Genomic DNA, 21,512 nt, shown 5'->3' with positions numbered 1-21,512 from the left:
GTCAACAGGATTAGCCTTTTAATAATGAAAAAACATTTTGATCAATATTTGAGGTTTGTGTTGTCACTTAAGAAAGCTCTTATCACAGATGTATTTAGTAACCTCTAGATTAGTGGCTTGCAATCAGGATTTGTTTTGTGCTGTAGGCATTCCCAAGGGTTGTGTGCTGAACTTATGAATGCTAGGTAAATGCTGTTAGATTGATGAGGCTGAGCAGTGCAGTACTGGGGTGCAGTACTGTGCTGCAGAATACTGGATAACATAAAACTTTAAATACTATTATTAGGCTGGGGTGCCTCTTTACATTACCTTTGGTTCCTATATGCTATTATACACTATTGTTTAGCTGTCAAACATAACCAATAAACAGGTATAAAATTTGCAACTCTGTAAGGTCCCTTAGAGCTGGTTGGCTTCGTCGAAGCAGTAAACGAGTCCCTCTGGAATTGCTTTTCTAATTCCACTCTGTGCAACTCAGTTCATTAACAGGCTAACGGAGGCAGTGCCTCTTGGGGAAGCAGGTGAGGATGACGTGGCCCTGCCAGGAGATACTCGCGCGCTCCAGAGACACCTGTGTGTGGCCCAGCTCGGCCGCTGCCTGGGACTTCAGCATGCGCTGGACACTGATGGCAAACTGGCCCTCATCCGGGAACTCAAGATCCACTATCACCACGGTTTACAATTCGGTAAGCCTCTGCATAAGGGAGATTAGGAATGCATTGATGCCGATACTGGTATCCGGTATCGTTCCAGTACAGTGCTCATATATTCATAAAAATTCAGACACTAACATTCTGATACCAGCTGACACTATGTGACATAAACCAAGTGTTGCTGCCATACTAATTTACACCAGGCCTATTTTTGAACACGCATGCACAACCACTTCCCCAAGACTTTACTCTGATGGACTGAGTAGAACTGAGAGGTATAAACTCTTTAAACACTTTTTTTTTTAACCTGTCTTTGTAGAATAGGCTGTATAAAGACTCTATTGTTCTATTGTGTGCATCCCCACCTGGGTGAACTTCAGTGCTCAGTGTTAGCAGTGCTGTTGGATCAGTTTCCCAGTGTTTCTGCTAAGGGCATTCTTTTTGAATGACAGTTTTATTGGAAGTTGTTCATAGACAAAGGTGTCTCTAAGGGGTGCTTTCAACATAGCATGGACTGACCATTTTCATATAGTGTGAATATGTAAATCACGTTTCATCCGTACATGATGGTCTATGCAAACGTACAGTGTGAGTCACCAAAGATTTCTAAGAATAGAATTGCTAAAATGGCATAGTGTATGTCTGGTGTATGTACAGCTCAACCAGCCAAACAAAAAAACTCCACAGGTGAGCTCCTCAGATGAATTAGCCTCAGATGTGATTCCTGCTGTCGCTTTGCTATAAAGCCTGCTGTTAAAAGAGAAAGATGAGGAGCATCAAAACTAAGTGTACTTTTTGGTATAAAAGAGCTTTTCTGACATTTAACACATTTTTCTGCTGCAGCACTGCTCGATCCAGGGTAACTTATGTAGCATAATTATCTAATACCACCAGAAATCAGTCAGGTTCTAATGATGTAATGGCTGTGGTATTAGACTGAATATCAGTGAGTACTAAAAACATGTACTCATACTATCAAATAAAAAAAAAAATAGTGCAGATATGTGTCTAATCCTCATGATTAGAGGAGATTAGGTTTGACCTGATGCACTACAATGTTTAAAAACTGAACAGCAATAAATCACTTGCTGCCATAGAGACCACCATGCTATCACACTTTATTATGGATACTGAATAAATTATTTTATTATTTTTCTCTGATTAACTCACCAGCCAGCTTTATTTTGTGGTAAACATTTACAGATAACTAACTAGCTGGTGCCACACTTCAGTTTCCCCAAGTTTAATTTTTCATGGAATATTATGGATTTTACTGAAACCACCATGTGTAGACTCGGAGCCTTCCAAAGACTGTTTCAACTTTTCTACACAGAGCCTTTTTAGTGTCCCTATCTGAAAGCCTGAAAATATTGGTCCACATTTTCCTGACTTTCAGCAGCCACTCAGTGACAACAGTTGTGTAAATCAAAATGTACAGTGCGGTAAAATGTCACTGTGGCAGTGATTTGCTGACTTTTTTTTTTTTTTTAAACCACGCTGAATGTAATATGATGTATGAAGTAATGCAGATTAAAGAGTTTACAAATGAATCTTTATTTGGCTCCCAAAATTTAAGGAAAAAAACATCTGCAAAACAGAGTTTTGAGAGTTTTAAGAGAAGTGCTGGAAAAAATAGTGAATAGCTTTTAAGTTTTAACAAAGTTTATTTTCGTATTTTAGCATGTACGATTTCATTTCACATTGGTCAGAATTAAACACTTTTTCTGGTTCATTATGATTAAAGTAATTTTCATTAACATTAAATAAATGTAAGTACATTTACACACAGTTAATTTTTTTTGTTGAAAATGTGTAAATTTGATTACTTTGTAAAATCCATTGTAAATTGAAAAATGGGATAAAACCATCATTCTACAATCAAACTCCTTGCAATATCAATTTGAACATGTAATTAGAATCTCATGTCCAATTACTTTTCACTTAGTTGTATCACAAGTTAAACCTACTTTGTATACATAAGAGTGGGATTTGCGAAATCTGAATTTGAACATTGAATTTGACACAGGAAAAAGTACAGTACCAGTTAAGCCAGCCAATCTGAAATTCTACCCAAACAAGTCACCTTACCGTTTATGTACTCCCACAATGGCAGTCGCAAGGTTTACTGGGGAGAATTATTGGTAAAGTGTAGAAATTTAGAGTCAGGGTTAGAGTGCATTCATGGTCCATCTAAACTAAGGTTACTTAGTCTTGTTTTCTGGTTTCTTGTTGTATATAAGGTAGTTTTATCTGGGAGCTGTTAAGAATAAACACGGATGAACGTTTTACAATTTCAGTTGACAAAGGAGCATTACTTGCTTTAAATAACCTTTCTTTTTTTTCACCTTTCCCATACATAGGGAAGAACTGTCTAAAGACAGAGCTGCAGTTCTCGGATATGTACTGCCTCATGGCTGCTCATGTCTATGTAGACCTGTGGATGGAGACTGGTACGCTTTGCTTTGTGTCTTTATATATATATATATATATATATATATATATATATATATATATATATATATATATATATATATATATATATATATATATATAATATATACACTGTTCCGCTGGATTAAAATCCTATTCTGTAGAAAACATTGGTTTGTTTTTGCTCATTTTCTGTCTTGTTGTATCAACAGGTAATGAGCAGATGTTGTGGCAATGTTTAGGACTGCTAGAGGAAGGCTTGTCCCACAGCCCCTCCAACGCCCAGTTCAAGTTGCTCCTCCTGCTACTCTTCTGCCGTCTGGGCGCCTTCGAGCCCGTGGTGGACCTCTACTCTAGCCTGGATGCCAAACATGTCCAGCATGATACCATAGGGTAAGTGTCCTACTCATTCCCTGCTGATTACAACTAAAATTGCTTCAGCCAGTTGTTTCATAGACAATGTCTATTTGCAGATACTTACTGACTCGCTATGCAGAGTCTTTGGGCCAGTTTGCTGCTGCTTCCCAGTCGTGTAACTTCTCTCTCAGGTTTTTTCATTCAAACCAGAAAGATGTAAGTCATGTTTTCCTGAGACAGTGTTTATATCCTGCTGTCACTTCTTGTTTTCTCAAACGTGGCTCTCTTGCTCCAATTGCAGACCTCAGAATATATCATTCAGGCATACAAGTACGGTGCATTTGAGAAGATCCCAGAGTTCATTGCCTTTAGGAATCGCCTGAACAACTCGTTGCACTTTGCACAGGTGCGCACTGAGAGGATGTTGCTGGACCTTTACCTGGAAGCAGACATGTGAGTTTCTTTGTCTCAAGAAACCTGTTTAAATCTCTTTAGCATTTCAACTTGCATACTCTTGTCTTGAATAGAAATTTTGCTGTTGTGGTATTAGGGATTTCCTTATTTGATCCAGACATATATTAATGGATCTGAGATTAGCTATATTAAGCCCAGTGCACTCCTGAGCCTTTGATTTTTTTGGGTTCTGACATAGATATTTTCCACAGCTGTGGCAGCATAAAGCATGGAAGTTAAGAAGTGATTAAAATGTATGCCTTGTGGAATGTCTGAACTGTTTTAGCACCCTGACACACCAGGCTGACTGCATGCCAGTGATTCAGTTGCCTTTGAGTCACCTTTTATTGAAACATTATTAAACTGTCTGTACACAAAATTTTGTTTTTATTTTTAAAATGAGCAGCATCTCACCAGAAGTATGCACAGAAGTAACTGCCAACCAGTTCTTCTTATCAGTCTAACTTGATCATAATCCAGTATTAAACACACCATAAAATATAATTTCAAAAACATAGGCAAAAAATAAAACTTGGGTGTTTAGAGTGTCACATTATTCTGTAAGTGACAATTGGATCATATCGCTAAAAAATATGCAGAAGGATAAGTGAATTAGAAAATGTGTTTGTGTGCCCTAAAGACTGATATTTAATAGTAAAAGACTCTACATTAAGACATTCCTAGTTACGATCCTGGAACTTCACACTGAAGGTCCTTAAATGCCCCTACCCACTGACTAGTTGCAGAGCATGGAAAAAAAAATACAAGAACTGATCTGTATGTCTTGTATGTTCAGATCATCTACCTTAGAGGAAAGTGTAAAGTCTATGTCTCTTTGTCCTGAAGAAGACGACATCCCATGGGACAACATAAGGGACAACCGTGATCTCACTGTCTTTGTCAGCTGGAACCCAAAAGACCGGTACTGCATTAAAATCTCTTCATACTTTCATACTAACTGCAATAAACATCACTGATCACCCCTTGTCATCATCTTTATACAGTATGAAACTGAGTGCACAAAAGGTTAGAATTTTTCAGGGGCTACATGGAGTATTATATATGTAGTATATATCTCTGTTCTCTTTGCAGGCAACTGAATGAGGAGCATAGACAGCGCTCTGTAGAAGAGGAGGCTTTGTGGCTGAAGATCCGCTCTGTAACGCTGAGGCTGGTGGGCTGTCTCTCTGGACTCTGTCACCCGCCGTCTGTGCGTAACTCTGAGAAGACCACAGAGAATGGCGTGGCAGCAAAACCCTCAACCCTCCAGCCTCTGCTCTCCCAGATGGAGAGCACTCTTAGCCAGGCAGCACAGTTTACTGAAAGGCATTCTCAGGTGAGCAGTTGTGGAGGAACGTCATGCTAACCATTTGATAAAACTAGTAAGTTACAATTCATTTTATGTATGTTTTTCCTGTGTTCTGACTATATGGTCTGCTTACCATATAGGTGCACTTTTTAGTTCTACAATTACAGACTGTAGTGCATCTTTTTCTCTGCAAAGTTTGTTAGCCTCCTTTCACTCTGTTGTTCATTGTTCAGGCCCCACAGAGCTGATATTTGGGTGGTGAATCATTTTCAGCACTGATGTGGTGGTGATGTGCTGCACGTGTATTGCGCAAGTATAAAGGGATCAAACAGCAGCACTGCTGAAGATTTTAAACCTTGTCTCCACTCACTGTCCACTGTATTCGACACACCTACGGTCTTGGTCCACGCTGTAGAATCACAAAAAAAAATCAAAAACGGTCTCTGTTGGTGAACAGTTTGTGTTTATCATCTAGTCCCTCCTGCACTAGTCATTTGACACTGTTGGCTTGATGTTTTTGTTTGATAGGTTTTGTTTGATATTTTCAATCCAGCAGTGATGATAATGTTTAAAAACTCCAGCAGCACTGTTGTCTGATCCACTCATTCCAGTGCAATACAGTGTCACTGAAGTGCTGAGAATGATCCACCACTCAAAAGATGCCTGCTCTGTGGTGGCCCTGTGGGTGTCCTGATCATTGAAGAACAGGGGGAAAGGGTATGCAGAGAAACAGATGGACTTCAGTCTGTAATTGTAGAACTACAAAGTGCTTTTGTATGGTAAGTATACCTTATAAAAAAAAGACTGAGTGTAGTTAAAATTAGTTGTATTTAATGAATGAAGTGTGTGTGTGTGTGTGTGTGTGTGTGTGTGTGTGTGTGTACCGAACATGTGTAAGTATACCTCCTTGTATCTATACTCACTGTCCATTTGATCAGGCCCACATATATAGGTGGGTGGATGACATCGGTCTTGAAAAATGGTACATTTGCGTTTTAAATATGTGTTATCAAAAATAGATTAAATAAGAAATAAAGTACTTTATCTGAAGATGGAGATGTGTGTGCATTCCTCCTACAGCACCAGTACCCAATTTTGGGGCCCCCATCTACACGACTGGCTCAGGCTCTGGCCAGTGGCAGCTGTCAGTGCCAGCTTTCTGCCCTGCAGCTCCCCATCCACCTCCAGGAGTTGGAGGCTGCTGGGCTGGGTATGCCGTTACAACTATAATAACTCATTTACTGAAGCATATGGTTTGCTTTGGGGCAGCTGTGCCAGTTCCAGTCTTGTTTGTCTAATATGCAGATTTTTCTTTGTTTTAGATCAGTCAGCAGAGCTTCAAGCCCAAATTTCAAACCTTTTCAAATCGCTAACAGTACAACTTCAAGGTGGGTGGGTTTTATTCGTCTGATTCTAATAACAGTCAGTAAATTGTTGCATTTACACACATGACTCATAAGGTGTATTGAATGAAATCCTGCCTTCCTCCTACACTAGATACGCTGAATAAATGTAAAGGTGACTTGTTGGAAGTGAAAGACGGTCGATGTAAGGCCCAGCCTTCCCTATTAGAAAATTTAGTCTACTTTGTAGAGGTAAGTCATTTTTCTCACTATGTTCTCTAAACCAGCAGTCAAGCTGATCTTCAGGGAGCACCACAGTTTTGCTATATCCCCATGTGTTACATGTTGGGTTGGAGTAGAACCAGATGGTCCACATTTTTGCTCCCACCAGACTAAACTTTAGCTTTAAAATAACAGCATTCATAAATGTACCATTTTAAATATTAGTTACACATTTTAATATCACTAACAAGGCCTTTTAATGTTTTGTACCAGACAATTTGTGTTGTCCTCTGGGTGTCCAATTACTGTGGCAGCACGCTCCGACCACTTAAGTCTAGCTTACAAAAGAAGAAGAAAAAGAAAAAGGATGCTACTGCAGTAACAGTAAGCTCATGTTTCTCTTTAGCTTTTATCGTTTTATTTTTTTATCACGTCCAGCTGTTTCATTATTGGATCCCATTTTTAAAAAAAAGATTGCTTGAACTTGTCTTACTCTTCCTTTTTGTCTGTCTGCAGCCAGTGGTGCTCTCTGGGTTCCAGGAGTTCACAAGCAGCCTGCAGAGTCTTCTCAGCCAAGCCCTAGAGCACATTAAGGGCCAGGAGAGCCACCTCACAGCCTTGAAGATGGAATCCCTTTCTCTGGAGGGACTGTCCCAGACTGAGGTCAGTAAGCTGTTTATCTTGCCTGAGTTGTCCCAATTGCATAAAATGATTTGTTGATGAAAAATGTCTTTCCTGTGTTAAACATTAAACATTTAAGCAATTTACTGCAGCAGTGAGTTTATCACAATATACATTAGAATAGTCATATTCAAAATTCAAATAAACAAATATATAAAGTAACAAGAATTTATTGGATCCGTATTTTTCCTTTAAACCTTCACAGCCACCACAGAGGCTTGTTAATATCATCAATTACATCATGAGCTCAATTTAATGGAGCACTGATTGGTCAAACCAGGAGTTGCTTTTTAACTACATATAAAACTGTAATACTGGGCTTCCTCGAGGAGAGGTTTGAAAATGTTTAAACAAAGACACTAACATCCATAAAATCACTGTATATGTATGTGTTATTAATTAATATTCTATACATTTTGTTTATTCAAATATTAACACTTAGCAAATAAACATATACTACACAAATAAATAGATTCTGAAAATGTGTCTTGGGTGCCTAAGACTTTCGCACTGCCAGACTGATGCTTTACTCCTCCTGGCCTACATTACTCGGTTAGGCTGTACCCACATACCTAATGTTGATCATTGACCCTGGTTTCCACAAAAGATAAAGGGGAGACTCTTGGAAAAATACGGTTTCATATTCAATTTATTTGAGTTTTGAATTCTGTCAGCCTGAGTTGAGTTCTGCCATTTCAAGAAATATGATTTTCTGACAAGAATGGTCAGATGTGCATTTGTGAATATGATCGGTATTTTGGCATTTATGTTTGTCCAGGAGGAGGGAGCCTTCACAAAGACTGTAATGGACAAAGTGCAGAGCAGCTACCTGCGGTCACTGCAGGAGATTGGGGATCTGCTGAGGAAAAGAGTCGACACATTAAAGTCCCTGAAGATTTGAACGATCACTCTCAGACCAGCACACCCAAGAACTCGCACAGTCCTCAGTTCATTACGCCATCACACATATCTCTCTCTCTCTCTCTCTCTCTCTCTCTCTCTCTCTCTCTCTCTCTCTCTCTCTCTCTCTCTCTCTCTCTCTCTCTCTCTCTCTCTCTCTCTCTCTCTCTCTCTCTCTCTCTCTCTCTCTCTCTCTCTCTCCCTCTCCCTCTCTCTCTCTCTCTCTCTCTCTCTCTCCCTCTCTCTCTCTCTTCCCCTCCCTTTGCTCTCTCTTTCATATCTAGCGTCACCCCCCATCTGCACACTGGCACGCACAAAACTCACAACTGCTTCAGCACAACCATCTACGGTGCTCTGAGCCACCGATCAAGTGAATACAGATGTTCCTCATATTCCTCGTGAACTAGATAGACAGACAAACAAATAAGCAATTTTAGAAGAACTACTCTATAAATTATTGTACATAGTGTGAAGATCTGAGAATATCCACCCGAACTCCTTGCCAGAATTAAAGTGAATTGCTTTGTCCTTTTTGTCACTGTCTAATGTCGTTGTCTCACTATTTACTACCTAGCTGTAGATGCCCCTCTACCCCACTGTCCGTCTGAGTTGCTCCCAATGAAACAACACTGCTGCTCCCACACTTCAGAGCATTGCCCATTTCTGTGCAGCGCTACTCATCACAGCTTTTTCTTGCCAAGCCTCATACGTCAAAAGTCCTTTGGTGAGAACTTCACAAGGCACTAATGTAGCTGTTCAGTGCAAATGAGTGGCTTGGTGCTGCTTCTTGAGCAGCCGTGAAGCTGCACAGCTCTTTTTTTGAGTCCTCATCCAGAGTAATGCCGTTGTAGCGTGTGGTGGAAGAGTCTGTGCAATGTATCGACTTGCATATGCTTCAAACTGCATTAACAGCGGTCTTTGGGCAAGAGAAAGTGAATGTTGCTTTAGTAAATTAGAAGTTATTTTCCACTTTAGCATTGTTCTGTCGCTACACAGTGAGCTTATGTAGGGCACTGATTTAATGGACCTTACAGAATACTTGTTTCAACAAGAGTCCATCTGTATTGCAAGATGTAGCTTTCCTGCCTATGGTTTGTTTTGCCAACTGAAGGAACGGTCTACACAAAGTAGCACTGACCGCTGCAAGTATGGGGCTGTTCTCAGTTATGTGAGACACCTTCAATTTTACTGAGATGGTGATCTTGCTTTGATTTTGATGCTTATAGGTTTGCTTGGTTAAAGGAATGGCCCCTGTTCTACTCTGCTGGGGCCAACTTATTGAATTGCATAATCAATTTCAGTTGTTAAAAGGGGGACAAACACTTTTTTAAAAGACGTTATGTTTACTGTTTATACTGTTTTGGAGAATAAAAATGTAAATTGCACTGAGGTCCCTAAAAATTGTGAGGAAACTTTTTTTTTTTTTTTTTTTTTTTTTAAAATAAAGATATACCAAAAATAAAAACTAATTAGCATAACTAAAATACGCAAGCAGCTTAAGTAGACTTTTTTTTCTGTTTTTGGTTCTTAAGACTTTTTTCATGTTTAATAAGGGGAGTGCAACGGCAGATGCAACTGTTTACATATTTTGTTAGGCTTAAAAGTAGGAATTTCATATTTATAGGTGGGGAGATGTGTGCTGCGGTCTACAGCTTTGCTCTGCTTGGATTTGTGTTTGGGTAGAGGGGTCAGATCTTTGTTTCTTTTTTTTTTCCATCTTTTTTTATTTCTTTTATTTCAACCTGATGAGAGGGGAGAGAGAATTGCTTGTGTGAACAAACAATTGTTCTGATGTTCGACCCTCAGAGCTCTCTGGACCGAACTGGCCCTGGATTGTAGTGATGTTCCTGGACTGAAGAGAGCTCCTTTTGAGATGTGCAAAGTGGTTGACAATCCGTCATCTCTCTTTTTTCCCCCCATTTGTTAGGAAAATTGAAAATAACATAAAAACACTGGAATGTGAAAGGATGTTTTTTTTTTAATAAAATGTAAATGTACCAAAAAAGGAAGTGTTCAGTTGATTTGCCATTATGTTTAATATTGTAATAAATAATCTTAATCGCAATGGTATAATTCAAAGCTGTATTAAAGTGTAATTGTTCAGGCCTTTGATGGAATTAAATGACCAAATTCCACCTTCATTTTGGATTTTCCATTAAGTGTGTGTGCGTGTGTAATTCATATTCTTGCTGTGCAAAGCAGGAACCCTCTAGAAGCCACAGTTGTAGAGATGACGTTCTGGTTTAGGTCATGCAAGTTAATCTAGTTTTCTAATAATTAGTTTTTTGGGAATATTGAAGATAAGTTGTGGACATGCATTGACGAAGGGTGTGATTAATGACAATGCATAAAACTCCTCCGGTGAAATGTTGCGATGTGACGCTAATAGATTCGTAGAATAGAGTCGTCGCGAACATAAAATGTTCATTTATGCAGGAAAGTTTGGTCCAGACGAGGTTCTGACCAGCAGAGATGGTACTAGGCTGTAGCACTGGTTGGGCGAATCTTTCAAAAGCATTGTTAAAAGTGCAAGAGACAATTGTCCAGGCAAGGGATTAGCAAACGTGCTAACGATGTATGTATTGTGTCTGAGAAACACTTTTTGGACAAAAAGGGCATTGGACTATTTTTAGCTATACAGCTAAATGGCTATTTCATGTTATTTTTTGTTAATTTGTATTCCCTAGTGCTGTATTGCAGCCCTCGGCCTCTCTGGTTTCAGTTTTGTATCATTTCTCGTTTACATGCTCTTAATAATCCGACAACTGCAGAAAATGAGATTTTGTCAGTAACCCGATCAACATATTTACATGCACTCGAGTAATCAGATAATGGGAAACTCCGTGTCTACGGGAGCCAGACAGTAATCGGATTTCTGCTTTGCAACCAGCCAATAAACTCACAGAAGAAGACGTGACATAAACTTAATGCCACAGCTTTATTTAAAGCTCGCGCTGCTTTACCTGAAAATATGAACCTACATCATCAGGAAGATAAAGAATATTTCAATCCTGCTTGCTTATATCTAGTACCGCCATTTGCTCTCGCGCACGCGCAGACTGGGGAAATCCGAAGGAATTCCGAGTGCTGAGTTTATTGGCTTGTTCCTAAAAGTATCCACACCGAAGCACGTGCCTTTAAAATAAAAGCTTATGTTACACCATTAGTAGGCAGGGAGGTTTCTAGACTTTAACACAGGACATTTCGCTTTAGAGGCTATAATAGTGTAGGAAGTAGAGGCGAGTTAGCATGGAGAATGTTTACCACGGCCATTTTCACTCTTTACTTTTAAAAGCTCTAAAAGCTTTATAGTTGAAGCCCAAGGGAACCTGCTTTAGCACCCATTTCATTGTTAGTGTTAGATGCAGCAGATGGACTTTAGGCTGAAAATTCTGAATGTTTTTCAACTGCAACTACAGGAAAAGTAAAGATGTAGTGTAATGAAACAGTTAACCATTTACTTCGTTTTTCTGAAGTTCCTTGCTTTAACTGAGTAATCCTGATTTTGCCAACTTGTTATCCACTGTTTGGAAAGAGATGTTCACTTTCAGTCCAGTGTTTTTTTTGTTTTTTTTAATAGAGTAAAGTTACATTACAGTGGAAGGTATGCATCATCATTCACAACAGTTATTGTTGCAATAAAACTTTTGGATAAAAACTGATCTGACAGATGCATACTTGAGTAGAACTTTGGACCACTGCTTTCAGTTTGGTGTAACAATCTCAACTTTAATTCAAGGATTGCAGCATTTTCCTGCTACTGAGTACTGTACTGGAAAATGGCTGGACATACGCTTCAGCAGCACTTGTGTGGCTCCTGCTACATAGTTTTTAAATAGGTGGCCAGAGGGACAGTTTTAGGCTATTTAGGTATAGAATGTAAGTCACTGTGCATTAAACTAAGTCAGAACAACAGTTTGGTAAGGTGACTTTTTAAAGCAGATTAAGTAGATTTAATACTTTCGTATTTGGCTTCAGAAAAGTACAAAATATGTCTTTTCTAGGCACTAAAGACAGTAAACGAGTATTCAGAATTACACTCAAACTGACACAGGTAATACCTCCCTGTTTTGCTCATAGTGTTGCTGTGCAAAGTTTTTGTACAGAAAAAGAAGATCAAATCTGGGCTGTTTGCCACATGAAAGAACTCAATCATACAACAGCTTTTACATAAATGCTGTACACTACATTCAAATATCACACAAGAGACTTGATTAAGCAGAACCCTCACTGGAGCCACAAGTGCCCAAAATATATTTCTGATAAACTGTGAAAGTGACTCACACTGATGTGAAGGGTTCATTAGTGCTATATGTATGTTACTCTTTGTACAGCCAGCATCTTTTTCAACCTCTTATTTAGAGGCACAAGCTTGCTACATGTGGGCAGCTGAGAGAGCTGACAAAAGTTGACCAAAAGTCAGCCAATTTCAAGGCAGTTTCCCCAAGTCTGTCATTTTTGCAAGCCCACTCCATTGATTGGCTACTTCCCTCTCTTGGCACGCCCCTTCCTGCCACCCAGCTTGCTTGAGCCTGCAGCAGAGGGTCCGGGCTGTGGAGGTGCAGGAGCTGAGGCGATGTTGATCTGACCCTCCTGGATCTCTTGGCGAGCGTCAGCTGGCATCTGATTGATCTGCTGCTGCGTCTCCAGGTAGAACATGATGTCACGCAGCTGCTCTTGCAGCTCGGCAATCTGAACGTCCTTTTGGGAGGCAGCCTCCCGGCCCCGTCTCTCCTCCTCCTGTAGCTGCGTCTGGAGCTGCAGCTGATTGGCTCTCAGGCAGCGGTTCATCTCCTGCTCCTCCCTCAGCTCCTGGCCCAGCTTGGCCACCTTGCTGTTCAGTTGTGTGCATCTGTTTGAAAATGGAAAGCAAATTAGAGCTAGTCTATATCCCTTTTTTGAACGTTTCCTGATTTTCACCATGTCATTTTTCAATTAAAACATACCTGCAGAGGTATTTGAAATTACATAAAACTAACAAAATAAACATGAAAGTACAATAAAATTAACACAGCTATTTGCTAATACTTTGTGCATATTTGCCACATTTTGCTTCATGTTTACTAAAGTCTATTCCTTGTTATTAAGAGAAGGTTTTACTTTCATGAGCATTTAACAGTTTTCTCTTCAAACTATCATTAAAAGCACATACTGAAACTCTTTTTGGCCTACAAGTGGTTTAACACTAGAAAAAGTTGAATGCTAATAAGAGCTGACATCACAATAATGGAAAGAACATCCTCATCTTCATCAGATTTGAGTGCAAATGATGAATCATCTACAGTGCATGAAATCAAGCACCAGTCTACCAGTACCTTGTGTAATAATCATTAATTCTTTGCTGTTTTTTGTTGGATAAAGGGCAAATAACCAGACACTAGTCAATATAACGCAGAATATAATAGAAAACATCATATAGATTTTACTTCTTTTCCATGGACTGCTTCTCTTTGGTTAGTTCGTTCAGTCTGAGCTCCAAATTGTCACACTTCTCAATGGTCTCCTTAAACTTGGCTTTCATGTTGCTGATCTGAAACAAAAGCAACACATTTCAACATTTACATATATCTAAGCAATTGTAAAACCAGTTTATAACATTGTCACCAGTGGTTAAAAACAACTCTCTTACCTCTTCGGCTGTTTCTTTTTCTAGATGAACAATTTTATTTTCCCAGTAAATGCGCTGGGATTCCAGCTGACTGGTCAGCAAATAGGAATACTGCAAAAGGGAGTTTATATACATTTTATATTATAAGAGTTTATGTTAAAAGCAAGTTTTGTGAATGGCAGACTATAACTATCCCCAAAAAGCACACCTCAAGCTGTAGTGCATCGATTTTCTCATCCTGGCAGGAGTCGCCTTCACACTCGTACTGCACCATTTTCCCGTCCGTCTTGCTGGCAACCAGCCGATGCACATAGTTATCTGCTCGCACAAGCAAGAAGTGGCTCTTTTCACATCTCGATCGTGTGAATAAACAGGAATTTAAGTAGTCAGCTAATGTGGAATGTCTACTGTTATGCTGCACTGAAATCTATTATTTATACAGTAGGGGTGTAAAAATCTATCAATATATTATGACACATTGAAGGTGATGACATAATCAATTATAATAACATTCAATAATAAAGATATGGTATTAAAAATAAAAGGGACCCTATCTGAAAACAATAAAATGGGGTATGGTTTAGTCATTCTGAATCGTTCTAAAATAGATGCATCGAATCAAATCGACATTTCATGATGCGTTTAATTATTTCTCAAAAAACAACTACTACTGAATTGTTGTGAGGTTACAGATGAACACCCCTGTTCTCTAGGTATAAATACCTCCTGCGTAGTCCCAGACACGGTGGTTGGTCAGCTGCATGGCGTAGGTGTGCTGCGTCTCTTCAAAATGCTTGTAGGCGTGGCGGCTAACGTAGCGGCCACAGCCAATGTGGCCACAGATCAGACAGATCCACAGGTTCTATAAACGGTGAAATGAAAGTGTTACATATGCACCAACTACCAAACTAGTTATGGAGCATTATAACAAGTATTGCATCCAAATCTCTCCTTACCTCTTGCACTCCACACTCAAAACACTTATTCTCCTCGACTGGCTCAGGGGTCTGGCAGTACCTGCACACAGGGCACCTAAAGAGCAAGATCAGGTCATAAGCACTCTTAAATACACAACAAAACACTACAAACACTCTCCCAAACACTAGCAGTTAGCAATTCTATTGTGCCCCCTTGGAAATGTCATTGTCACATCACTCACCTGATATGTCAAAGGTCATCTGCTACAATGGCACAATAGCCAAAAAGCAAAATATTGTTTGTAAAAAGCAAGGAAGAATGGAGAACTACCCAGCAGGCCTTTATGACAAGGCAACGAGGAATCAAGAGGAAAATGTCAACTGGGATGAGTTTAAACAAATAACAGATGTTAGAACAGTAAACACTGTTGCATACGTCAGTGCATCGTCATCAATAGAGAATGCAGAGGGAGGTGGAGGGAATACATGAAAGACGTAGAACCTTGGCTCAATGAAAAGTTCAGAAAAGAGGGAGTGGGATATAATTCCAGCAAACCAATGGTGCAATACTGTTCTGTAATAAACAGAAACTTAACAGAAATTGCAATTTTTTTTTATTTCTTAAGAGACATAAGTGAAGTTTGGCTTCACAGACACCGCACAGGCAAGCATTTAGACAAACATGTAGAAGTCCTACTTACGAGGCATCCTCCCAGCGCAGCAAGCACTGGCTGTGAAAGCTGTGGTTGCAGAGGGTGGTAAGTACCCCGTTCACTGACTCATCCATGCGCTCTAGACACACGGTACACTTGGGCAGTTCAGTCAAGTCCATCACTGGTAAACTGGCCCCCTGAAGTAGTAAATGAAAGGTTTGAAGGAGGATCTCAAGTCAGTATCACACTCTTAAATCTCCACAAAAATATGTGCAGACAAAGCTGGGGGTCTGCACTCAAAACTGCATTTTACAGCAAAGATATCCTTCACAATCACAAATTGTTTCCAGTATTCTTAAAGGAGAGACATGTTTTGGATAATGACATCAACATTGCCTCTCAGGAATAAAATGCTGACAGCTGTTTAAGTGCAAGTACATGTTCACTATGAAACTTTTCACTTTTCATCAAGGTTTACCAGGGGCTTTTCACAAAGTAGGATTATTACTTAAGGGGTATTAAAGCGTAATTTCTTCTTTTTTCAAAATATTAGCATAATTAAATTAAGATGTAAAAGTCATTCAGAATGTTCTGATGTGAAATGCTCCATTCTACAGAAAATTACAGAGATAGAATTTTTCACAGCAGTGTTGATAGATAACAGATGTCTGAAGTGTTTAAAAGTTACATCACAAAAAGCCATTACATTAAATAATTCTGAGAACATTGCCTGATGCCTGAGACACTGCTTTTTTTTTCAGATTTTTTTTCACTCATGAAGGTACTTAAAGGGTGTTATAAGTCAAAATAGCCAAAGAAAATATATTTTGTTAGACTACTATTTTACCTTTATCAGCACTACATAAAACTTCAGAAGACATGCGTAGGTTCACTGTTTATTCTGGACAGTAGATAAAATTTTGCAGACATCCTAACCCCTGGTTCCCATCAACATATCTGTAAAGAAAATCTGAGTTTGAGTTTCTCTATAACGCAGCATTTCACATCAGATTACTCCGAATGACTTTGTGACTGCATTATTCAGAAATTTTGAAATTCCACAATAGAAGAACAGAGCTAGAAATGTCCATTTCCTCATCAGTTTTCAAAATGTCACATTCTTTTTCTCAGCACATATGATTATCACATGTCTTTGCTTTCAGAATTTTAAAGTGCTGAATTGTTTTCTTCTCATAATGGGAGTGAAAATAATAAAACATGCTCTACACGCACACATTTTAATGCACATTTGCGATTTATGTGTTGAATATTGGGGGAAAAGTAAAACACAAAAAATGTATCTAACAAAGTTATGGCATACTCAATATATTTTTCAATATGTTAAATTCAACAAATAAAGCATTACAATTAACAGAAAAATGCCAAATGTATGTTTGTTCCTTGTAGTGAACATGTTAACTTTTTATTTGTTAAAAGCTTAAAATCAACTAAATTCTCTTCTCTAAGGAGCTAGAACGGGAAGAGCCTGTCTGGACCTTTCAGCAAAGACAGATTGGTTCGGAATAAAGTCCTAGGACACCTGAGCATGGATGACATCAATGGACCATCATCAAGGACCATTGACAAAGGTGACACTGACCTCTTCAGACTTGATCACTTCTGCCCTCTCCACATAGACTAACTGGCAGACAGCATCCTCGATGGAGTTGAACTGCCGGCCGTTGCAGGCTGTATAGAAACTGTCAGCATCAGCCTATAAAAAGACACATACTTTTTAATTTAAAAGTGGCAACAGGCAAACCAGGCAAATCAACATCAACAAATAGTTCCACAGGGAGGGACACACAGGCCAGTGACGCTCAAAACCTACCTTGTGTAAAAAGAATGATGAATTACTAGCAAATGTCAACAATTCCACAAGCAGGTGGAAGCTCACCTGGGTGCTGAACTTGATAAGCACCATGTACTGGTTGGGTGTGGAATCCCGGATAATCTTCATGTGCTCCATGACGTCATTGAAGGGTGCCACAAACTTCATAAGGTCATGGCTGGTCATAGTTGTGGGGACAGTAAGCACACAAAGCATAGCACTGCGCCTCACATCCTCCGTCAGGGATGTCATTTTGCTGTGGTCCAATGTAAACAAGGGAGAAAAACGCATTTGCGTGAGTCACCTTCTAACAAGCATATACAGGAACAAAGAGCTTACTGTTGAGGCTTTCTATTTTGACGATATGACAACTATGGACTGTGTTTCAATATATAAAGTACAGTGCAATCTGTAAGTAATTGTGAAGTGACAATTACTGTTATTTTGGCTCAGTAACACAGCACACTGGATATTAAATGAAGCAAAACATCTGAGGCTTAAGAGCCTAACATCAGCTTTAATTTGAGAGTAATTGTATCTATACTTAGTGAACCACATAGAAATTATACAGGGAGATTCACTCAAAAGAGGGCTTGAATATTGTGCAATATCTCTCACTTGGATGAAGCAATCTGAACGAAACAACATGTAACGTACTCCTCAATATATGGAGCTTCGTTCAAGCCAGGATGCCCATCGGAGTGATGCTGTCATGATATTTAACCTCTGTTTGCAACTTCTGGGTACATATCTCCATACCCCTTCGTGTATCTGGAAGAAAACTGAGTTCACTTCCAGTATCACATGTAATGCAATCGATTACACATACGTGTAATTGAGTATTTTTTGGTTCAGATTGCTTCATCCTAACGGGAGGTACAACAGAATATTCAGGGCCTCTTTCCAGTGAATCTCCCTGTAGCTTTTGGCATATATAGTCAGAGGTCATTTTAAGAAAGTATAATTGGACAACTGAATGCCCAATCGTTCTTTGGCCAACTGTATGTTGCTGCACCATCAGTTCATGTGGAGAGACACCAATAAGACTCATTTGGATGATTAAAAAAGCAAAAATTCATAACAAACAAAAGAATTTGCAAAAACAAGCAAGAATGTAATATGTGCTTCATAAGGCTATAAAATGTTTTCCTCAGTGGTGTCCACAGACAGAGCTTTAAATGATGATAGTGCTATAACTGGGGCAAAACAAGACAAAATGGCAGGAAGAAGGATGTCAACTGTGAGTAACATTAGATTAGCTGATTATAGAAATAATCATCCTACTTTACAGAATTCTCACTTTGTTTTGTAGAGGTGCATGATGCCATGGACAATCTCTACTGATGGATTCCCACTGTAGAAGGAAATCTGGTCTGGAAGCTGTTTGGAGGGTGAGTCAGGAACCGGAGCTCCAACAGTCTGCTCCTTCAAACTGCTGCTCTCAACATTAGTGGGATGATCAGCTTCCTTCTCATCAGGTGCATCTACAAAGGGGTGTCAGTTTGGTGACTACTATTTTTAAAACACAACATAATAAAACTTAAAACTAAAAAACATAACAATTAAATAGACAGTTTTCTGAAAACACTAATTCAGATGTTTTTCTCTATACCACAAAAGCAAATGGTTGGTTATGGTACATTTGGTGTCCATCGCTTACTTCTTTTGCACTGAAACTACGAGGCTATTACCACAGTGCAAATTGCACACCTAAATCACCACATGCTTGCCTCAAACCAAGGAAAGTTATAATGTCAAACAGAATTGCTTATGTGGTTTGTCAGGATTTAGGCATTCAGTGTTCACAGTGCTAACAGCTTCCAATACATCTCAGATACACTAGCCTTTAGTGCAAAACTAAAGAAGAAAACTGTAGACACCAAACATGTCTTCACTGGGCCACAACTTTTTATATAAAACCTTCTATATCTACAAATCCCCTGAAAAGACATCCCAAATTTGCTTTGGCAACATGCAGCTCTAACCTGGACTAGATGTTAAAGTCTCAATAACCATGTCAGACATTGCCCTGCTTCCAATATGTTGATGGAGGACGGCTGCTTTCTCCAGCTCTGTCTTGCCAGCCAGTGCAATATTGGCAGAGCCCAAGGCTTTCACTCTCATCTCCTCTTCTGACATCTCCTCATCTGCAGGGAAGCAGAAAGAGTAGGAAGTGTTTGGTTTCATCACTTTAGTGAAATACAAACACCATCTCCTGGTGTTTTATGCGTCAGGTCACATGTAACCAGTAAGAACAAAAAGTGTGCTCTTTTTTGTGACAAAGGGGACAAATTGGGAGAGCAGCATTTAAAGATTTTCTAGAAAAACGAATATTTCTGCAATAACAAACAGCACAAATGAAAACGCTGGCCTGTTTCATGTTCATTTTATTTAGATAAAATAGATTAAAGATACTTTGACTATTTCGGTGAACATGCAGTACAGTGTCACTGTTCAGTACAACCAAGTAATTTATGTAAAGCAAGTGAATCCCGTTCAGTTCAATTTAGTCAGCCAAATTCGACACGTTAGACCTTTCTTACTGCAGTAGGAGAGGTGATCAGTATTGTAGGTCTGTTTTATCTTTATTTTCTTCTGAGAAACTTGGACTAAAATAAATCCCATTTGCATGCTGCGCCACTGTACACTACTTAATTCAGTTCGCATAAATTCAGTCAGACAGCTAAAAGGGTTAACGTAACGCTAGAGCAAACAACAACCCTGTCAATCCTGTTATTACGCTACGTATTTTATACACATATGACGTGATTTAGTTAACCTAGCACGATTCATGTACACCTTCGAGAATGTGACATCTCAATCTAGCTAGTTATTAAAGTCACGTTGTCAATATAAATCTATACGGTCGGCTTCATAGCTTACCAGCACAGTACTGAAAGCCTTGCGGCATAAGAGATTGGTCTGCGAGCTCCAAACGGATCACAACAAGTGAAACACTCATGTGTCAAGCTGGTAACTACACTGCAGATTTTCTCCCGACACGAAACGCTTGGTTCATATATTAAACTGGTAATAAAGCTGTACGCTTTCTTCGGCCACAAAGAGTTTAGCTCGTTTATTAAACTGATAGCTAAACTGTAGACTTTCTCGTGACACGAAGAGCAGGAAAAAAAACAAAACAACGCTAACGTTAGCTACGCTAGCTAGCCAGATGGCACAGAACTGAGGGAATTAAAAGAAAAACAATAATTTTAGCACTAACTTCAAAAAACACAGATTAAATGTTAATGTCTAGCTACGCTACTTCAGTACTAGGCATTTTGTGCATGTTTTAAATAATTAAATTAGCATCGACGTTTAGAAGTAAAGAATTAGCTGTCTGCAGTCTTTTCCGGGGCGCGTGTTGAACCGGCTACTTCTTTCAAAATAAAAGCTTTCGCTGCAACTACTTTACATTAGAGTTCGTCCATCCTGTGGTTCACGTGAGTCGCGTGCTTAAATTGCCTTTTTAATTCGTTCTTAAGATACGTTCTCAGCATTCGTGTAGGAGGGATTTATAAAACATGAGGTCCGGTTCTTATTTGCTTTTTCCTGTTCCATCTTAAATTATGCAGCATGTTATTAACTGCTGCACTATTTAAGGTGGAACGGAAAAGTTCCAACAAGAAGCTGGCGAGGAGAAGGCAGTCGCGTCCCTATCGCGCACTCCAGTGCCCATAGAACACCGTTTGTACTTCAGGTTGGAAACTTACTTTGATCTATGAATATTATCATGTCAAATTCACTAAGCGATACTTAAACGTGATTTACTTACGCACTATCATGTTAAAGGACACATACGGGACCAAAAACAATCATTCTAAACAATAATTATTTTTCCCCATTAGCACTGTATCCCTGAGAACTGAACGGGCTATTTTCGTCACTGTGCTTTTAATACTGATATATGTAAATAAACTCTGCTCTCATTGGCTGCCCTGTGTTGTGGCTCGGGAATAGGTAGAACTGAAATCTAGGCAGATCTATGAAAATGTGTTGGTTTTCATGACATCACAAAAACAATGACTTGAAAATTTTCCATGTTCCATTTATTTTCCATGTAACAAAGGGGCGACCTGTGCTGGACACAGCCATACATGGACTGTGTGAACCAGACAGCAGTGTTTATGCACTGCATCAAACTCTTATACTATA

At 39.2% G+C, this 21,512-nt stretch overlaps 2 protein-coding genes across 3 annotated transcripts in view; one reads left to right on the top strand and one right to left on the bottom strand.

The window, feature by feature from the left end:
- naa25 (N-alpha-acetyltransferase 25, NatB auxiliary subunit) overlaps positions 1-8,484 on the top strand; it is a 24,824-nt gene extending 16,340 nt beyond the window's left edge. For both annotated transcript variants that reach the window (XM_017693565.2, XM_037547607.1), the window contains exons 12-24: positions 479-686; positions 3,014-3,103; positions 3,296-3,476; positions 3,557-3,656; positions 3,742-3,893; positions 4,690-4,815; positions 4,986-5,229; positions 6,283-6,412; positions 6,525-6,590; positions 6,700-6,797; positions 7,041-7,151; positions 7,284-7,430; positions 8,227-8,484. In XM_017693565.2, the coding sequence (XP_017549054.2) occupies positions 479-686; positions 3,014-3,103; positions 3,296-3,476; positions 3,557-3,656; positions 3,742-3,893; positions 4,690-4,815; positions 4,986-5,229; positions 6,283-6,412; positions 6,525-6,590; positions 6,700-6,797; positions 7,041-7,151; positions 7,284-7,430; positions 8,227-8,349 (1,776 nt within the window). In that variant the 3' untranslated portion in view covers positions 8,350-8,484. The remainder of the gene's footprint in view (positions 1-478; positions 687-3,013; positions 3,104-3,295; positions 3,477-3,556; positions 3,657-3,741; positions 3,894-4,689; positions 4,816-4,985; positions 5,230-6,282; positions 6,413-6,524; positions 6,591-6,699; positions 6,798-7,040; positions 7,152-7,283; positions 7,431-8,226) is intronic.
- A 1,822-nt stretch (positions 8,485-10,306) lies between these two features.
- LOC108425206 (BRCA1 associated protein) lies at positions 10,307-20,726 on the bottom strand. The gene is made up of 12 exons (XM_017693699.2): positions 20,241-20,726; positions 19,343-19,504; positions 18,658-18,841; positions 17,424-17,613; positions 17,127-17,240; positions 15,575-15,723; positions 14,913-14,988; positions 14,680-14,818; positions 14,165-14,274; positions 13,978-14,067; positions 13,775-13,878; positions 10,307-13,200 (listed from the first exon to the last, which is right to left on the bottom strand). The coding sequence occupies exons 1-12, from the start codon at positions 20,317-20,319 to the stop codon at positions 12,831-12,833; spliced, it is 1,767 nt and encodes a 588-aa protein (XP_017549188.1). The 5' UTR covers positions 20,320-20,726; the 3' UTR covers positions 10,307-12,830.
- Positions 20,727-21,512: the final 786 nt, after the last annotated feature.

The sequence above is a fragment of the Pygocentrus nattereri genome, chromosome 18 (genome assembly GCF_015220715.1).
Source record: "Pygocentrus nattereri isolate fPygNat1 chromosome 18, fPygNat1.pri, whole genome shotgun sequence".
NCBI lineage: Eukaryota > Metazoa > Chordata > Actinopteri > Characiformes > Serrasalmidae > Pygocentrus > Pygocentrus nattereri.
This window is presented reverse-complemented; position numbering and strand designations above follow the sequence as displayed.